This window comes from Lolium perenne, chromosome 1 (genome assembly GCF_019359855.2).
Source record: "Lolium perenne isolate Kyuss_39 chromosome 1, Kyuss_2.0, whole genome shotgun sequence".
Lineage (NCBI taxonomy): Eukaryota > Viridiplantae > Streptophyta > Magnoliopsida > Poales > Poaceae > Lolium > Lolium perenne.
Genome location: NC_067244.2, coordinates 217,310,030 through 217,316,029, shown reverse-complemented (window position 1 = coordinate 217,316,029; position 6,000 = coordinate 217,310,030). Strand labels below are relative to the sequence as shown.

At 53.1% G+C, this 6,000-nt stretch overlaps 1 protein-coding gene across 1 annotated transcript; it reads left to right on the top strand.

The window, feature by feature from the left end:
* Positions 1 to 2,790: 2,790 nt before the first annotated feature.
* LOC127321412 (uncharacterized) lies at positions 2,791 to 5,406 on the top strand. Its single transcript, XM_051350451.2, has 4 exons — positions 2,791 to 3,295; positions 3,398 to 3,466; positions 3,971 to 4,286; positions 4,395 to 5,406. Exons 3-4 carry the CDS (start codon positions 4,058 to 4,060, stop codon positions 5,222 to 5,224), a joined length of 1,059 nt encoding a protein of 352 aa, XP_051206411.1. The 5' UTR covers positions 2,791 to 3,295; positions 3,398 to 3,466; positions 3,971 to 4,057; the 3' UTR covers positions 5,225 to 5,406.
* Positions 5,407 to 6,000: the final 594 nt, after the last annotated feature.

Here is a 6,000-nt window from a genome sequence, read left to right as displayed (position 1 = left end):
CTTTTCATCATTGGTCGCAGAAATCGAGGAGACGCATTGATAACTGTACGCGAGTAGCGGTCATTTCTTAAAACAGAACCACACATAAGTAGGATGGGCCCAACGGGTCATGTCCTGTCAAGTCAGGATTGCAGCAGTGATTGCGCCATCAATGACGACATGAAGCTTGCCGAAAGCATCCGAAGAAAAATAAAAAGCATCGGGTGGTCAACTTGAGTCTACGCACGGATCGCAAACATCCGCACCTAGACTCGGGGGCTACTCCCATCGGGAGCGCCGGACGCGCACCCGATAAATGTGAACTCGAAGATATTCCTGCGAAGAAGGGCCTGAAGAAATATTTGAAGAAAAAGACGGAATGCTCAGCTCGAGTCTGCACCCGGTCACAAGTGCCCGTGCGCAGACTCGGGGGCTACTCCCATCGGGAGCGCTGGACGCGCACCCGATAAAACCTTTTTGCACTCCAGCATCATGCCCGGAAACTTGATTCTGTGTAGGGTAACGTTGTTTTGCCATCGGCAGTTAACCAGCAAAAGCTGGGCACGTTACTCAATATCCTTTACGCGTTAAAACCTTATTGAAAAATACAAGCCCTGATACAAATGTATCGGGTGACCTATGAAGACCTGCAGAAAACTTCGGCAGAAGAAGACGTTCGAGTAACACAACTTGAGTCTACGCACGGATCGCAAGCATCCGCACCTAGACTCGGGGGCTACTCCCATCGGGAGCGCTGGACGCGCACCCGATAGAAAAAGATGATATTGTTACAAGATGGGCAAGAGAGTTCAGTGGAGGCATGCTTTAGTCTCTACCCGAAATATCTTCGGCTAGACACTCGGGGACTACTGACGTGGGCATTACCCTTCGGGTAACCGACATTGCCCTATCCTGTACGGCCCAACTGGAGGCCCATGAAGATACCCGATGGCAAGGTGGGCCACTAGGACGACGCTGCAGAGGATTCTTTGAAGAACAAGACGGAGAGAAGCCGAACAAGGAAAGTTTAGAGCTAGGTCTTTTGTAAACCTAGTTGTATCCAGACAGATCTCTTGAGACCTGGCCTCCTATATAAGGGCCAGGAGAGGGGCTACCGAGAGACACAATCAATCTTAGCAACTTTAGCCACTAGAGCTAGGTCGCCGTAACACTTAGCCTCTGGATGAGATCACAGCCGAAACTTTCGGCACCCCATTATAACCTGATATTTTCATAATCAAGATCAGACAGGCAGAACGTAAGGGTTTTACCTCATCGTGGGCTCCGAACCTGGGTAAATCGTTCTCCCCGCTTGTTTGTTAACCGATGTCTCGTGTCAACCTACAGAATTCCATCAACCCAAGCCCCAATCGGAGGGCATTGCCGAGTAGTACCCTCGACAATTAGCGCCGTTGTTCAAAACAAAACGTGAAAACTACGGACAAGTTGTAAGACTAACCATGTATTCTACTCCATTTGAGACACGTGAATTGACACCTTCCTCCCATCCCATTCAAAAAAATACAGCAGAGGTTTTGTCAGATGTAAAAAAGTTTCCGCGGAATTTCATTCGCAAAACTGCACCTGCCATCCTAGCACGAAGGAGTCATACACGAGAATAGAGTTGACCGTGACAATGAGAAATGACCGGGGCAACGATCGAGAGGCTGTTGGCAACCTGAGCAGTCCACGGCCGACCACGCGCTCTACGGCCAGAACACGCGCGGCCGGAGAATCCCAACCCAGCAACAAATCAACGTTGTCCTCGATCGGGCCAAGAGGTGGCACACATTGCAAGGCCGACTGGCCGATACGTGCCCGTCGCTCCGGTGGAGTCCCGTGCGTGCGGAACACACGTACGCACCCATCACGTTCCGCTGCGCCGACACGAGGTCGCGTCCTTGCTGCCGTGGGTACCGTCCAGTCCGGCGATCGACGGCGACGTCGGGCTCGCAGATGCCAGCACGCCACGCAACCACGTCGACACGGACCCGAATATTCGCACCAAGAAAATATACTTTAAATCTATCAATATTAATTCAGTATTGTAACTGTGTTCATATTTTTATGTATAAACTCGATCAAACTTCAAAAACATTAACTTTCAAGTAATCATTAGGCGTCTTATATTTTGAAACACATGGAGTAGCTAGAAAGCTCCCATAAAATAACTTGTTCATGAAAAGATTTCACGAAGCACAAAGCTGCCTAGGACGGCCCTCAAGCGTCGTGGCCAATGACGTTATGCGCTATTAGACGTGGAGGGATCGCTAGAAGCTGGATCTGCTTCGTGTGTGCTTAGATCCGTTGATCGTGGCGTTGAGATATGTAGGTCATTTGCCATGGTTCAATCTAGTGTGGATCTCTAGCTTCCCGCCTCAATAGGGATGCCTCTCTTCTCGATCTCTAGCTCTTAGCTTTTCTTAGGATGTTATCGTCTATCGCCACATGGCGGCATTTGTATACACATTTTTGAAGTGTTCGTCAATGTTTAAAAATGGCTAAAGACCTTGATTTCATCGTGGTTAAAGTCAAGCTAAATAGCACGACGCCACAATTAACGAAGCCAAGCTTACGCAAAGCGAGCCTCGCTTATGGCGTCGACCGACATGTCAAACACTTCGTAGCACCATTGACCACAGCGTTGTGCGACCATAGAGCTGTCTTAGACGACCTTGTGCTATGGAGCATGGTTCAATCTAGTGTGGATCGAACTAAAAATATTATTCCATAAAATCTTTTAAAAAACAGGTTATTTGGTGAAATTATATATTAGGTCAGTTTTCTCGAAATCGAGCCGAAACGGGGAGTTAGTCGGCCCGACGGCTCTGCAGCGTAACCGACAGGCGCACGAGGAGGAAGATTTAGCGGCGAGCGGCCCGCCCGCGTCCAAGAATAGCCAGCCACCCTCCCCAGATCCAGGGCGCCGGTTCCTCCCCTCCGCCCTGAAATCCCCCGCCGGCCTATCCGCCGCAGGCTCGCTCGCTTGCCTGCCTGCTTGCTTCCCCATCCTCTCCCTCTCCCTCTCCCTCTTCCTCTCCTCGCAGAGGGAAGGAGAAGAAGAAGAAGAAGAAGCTGATCAAACCTCTCTCCCCGAATGGGAGATTGGTCGATCCGCCGCCGATAAGCAGCAGGCGCTCCGCCCGGCGGGTGGACGGGTGGGCGGGTGGGTGCCCCCCTCGTTGGTCGTTGGCTTGATTCGATCCCACCCCAATAATTCTGCTTCCCTCGCCGGCAGACGTTTCGTCTCCGCCGTCGTCGCTTCCACCACCGGTTGGTTGGATTAGAAAATCAGTTTCCCCTTCCGTTCCTTCCGGTGAGTACCATTCCCTTCCTTCGATTCGTTTCTTTTTATTCTCGCTTCTCCGCCCCATCTGACGATTAATTGGTTGCTTCTTTCCTCCGGCGGTGGTGGCAGTTTCGATTTGGGATCGTTAGTTCATCGGCGGCCCGGCGGTTCCTGGAGCCCCATTCGATTACACACTAGGTTCGATCCACGACGCCCTCTCGTCCTTTGATGCTCTACAGAAACTTCCTTGCTTCTTGAGAAAAAAAACTGCAAAAATTAGTTCTTTATTTCGTGGCCTTGCTGAGGATAACGGGCGTAGCGGTTGGACACATACACGGAAGCCCATAACTTGCTACGCTGGCGGCATATGCCATAGTTTTGTCCCTTACTAATGACCGCGATTGATTGCGCTTTGCCAGCCTAATCACCACCGTTCAATTCATTCATGGGACGGTATCATGTCATGTTTGATGGGGAAGTGCCTGTTCCTTTCAGAATCTTCTTTCTCCCGAAAGATCGCCGCTTTGACCCATTTCAGTGATCGATTCTAATCGGGGGCTTTGCGTACTCCTGAGAAATGGGCAAGAGATGGGAAAGCGGCGAGCATCGTCCTTGGATGATTCGTGATAGGAGATGATAACTTGTATTTTGCGCATTGGTCAAACGCGGCATGTATAACGCGCTGCAATGTTTCTCGCGCAGGTCCATACAGTATATACCCAGCAGCAATTCTTCAGCATCTGGTTGCCTTCGGCAAGAATATATACATAGGCAGCCGGCTCGTGCGAGATGGAGCACGCGATGCCGACGATGACAGCTGAGTCCGACGACGACGTGCACCTTTCCCCGAGCAGCGCCAGCAGCGCTGGAGGCGGCGGCGGTGGCGGAAGCAGTGCCCGCTTCAAGATACTCTGCAGCTTTGGCGGCCGCATCATGCCCCGCCCCACCGACGGTGCCCTCAAGTACATCGGCGGCGAGACCCGCGTCCTCGCTGTGCCCCGCTCCATCCGCTTCCGTGGTACCTTCTTCATGCTGTTCTTTCTCGCTTCTTTTTTTCTTTGAATGGTTTTTGTTGGTTCTTTAAGGTCATGCTCAACTCTTTTATCCCCTTCCCGCGTGCGTGCAGATTTGAAGAAGAAGGTGGAGGAGATGTTCAAGACGGACGTGGCGGCCATCAAGTACCAGCTCCTCGCCTCCGACGACCTCGACATCCTCGTCTCCGTCACCTGCGACGAGGACCTGCTCCACATGCTCGACGAGTATGACCGCTTCGAGTCCAAGCGCTCCCCCTCCGCGTCGCCGCGCTTCCGCGTCTACGTCTTCGGGCCACAGCAGACGAGCTCCGTCTCGTCTGTTCCCGCCATTGCCACCGCCCTCCCATCGTCCCGCCACGCCCCGGCCTACGTGCGCAGCCAGCCGCAGCAGCAGCTCTACAACCACCACCAGCACCACTTCCAGCCGGACCGCTACGTGGCGTCCGTGCCCGCCACGCCCGAAGGGAGCCCGCCGTACCCAGACCAGCCGAGCGGCATCGCCTCGGCGGGCAACTCCCCTCGTGCGGACCAGGCCGTGTTCCGCGGCGGGATGCAGCGTGTCCGGAGCTCACCCAATCTCGGCGGCCTGAACGCGGCCCTCAACCAACACGCCGGAGACGGCGGAGGCCTTTCGGGATACATGAGCAGCTCGCCGGGGCACCCCAGCGCCGGCCACCTCTTCTTGCAGGGCAACGGTTACAGCCAGTACCGCAACCCACCACCGCAGTACTCTCCAGCTCCCGTGCCCGTGCCGCACCACGCCGGCGCCGCAGGGAGGCACGACATGCGCGGCTGCTACGCGCGCCCGAGCGGCAGCTACATGGCTGCGCCGATGGTGCCCACGCTCCGGTCAGGTCGGCCGGTCTCGAGGGGCAGCAGCGAGATGCGGACGCCCAAGAAGGTGGCGACGATATGGGACTGACTGACGGCCGGAGGAGCCTGATGTTGTGATTTTGCAGCGGTCGTTGAGGAGAGGGATTTGGAGGCTGTAAACTTTGCTTGAGATGTAAATGTACATGGATGCATCCACGCGGCCTTTGTTAGTAGGCCGCTTTGTTGTTGAAATGTTATCCAGGCTGAGATTTTACATATGTTCTTCATGAATCAGTGCTCTCTGGTTGGAACGCCTGAATTGTTCTGCTTTCATGTCGGCCAGAAAGATACACCTACCAACTGAAGAATTGCTGCTAGCTCGTCTAGCCTTCGTCTTCCTCCGCTACACGAGGTTGACAGGCCACAGTTCCCACTCATGGTGACACTGAAATTTTTGTAATGGCTGATGGCGATTCAGATGCCATTGAGAGGGATGTAACTCCAGGAGGGAAACGACGTGGCTCACCTGAAAACATGTCAAGCCTGCAACTCTCATGTCATATGTAGTTGTCAAACGCTATGTAGAGAACAGAAAGCTACAGCCACCCCTTGCACTAAAGTACACACGACAAGCAACGCACCATCGACGGCAGTAGTACTAACAAACAATGTGGATCAGATAAGGGACGACGGGGATCAGCACTCCGGCTCAGCAAGTTTACTGAAAATGAAATGATCTCGTGTCCTGGAGACTGCACCTGTGTTTTTATGCGGATAACAGGGCAAATAAATCCAACTTCAGCTTCTAATGTTGAGAGATTGGATGTTTACTCAGGGATGCTGCCATTTTGGTATATGCCACTACAAAGTTCCCACTTTTGAGAT

What these genes read in the sequence shown, in the direction of transcription:
- LOC127321412 (XM_051350451.2), top strand. Translation starts at nt 4,058, where the DNA reads ATGGAGCACGCGATGCCGACGATGACAGCTGAGTCCGACGACGACGTG. An exon ending in CCGCTCCATCCGCTTCCGTG is followed by an intron (nt 4,287 to 4,394) that starts GTACCTTCTTCA and finishes GCGTGCGTGCAG; the next exon opens with ATTTGAAGAAGAAGGTGGAG.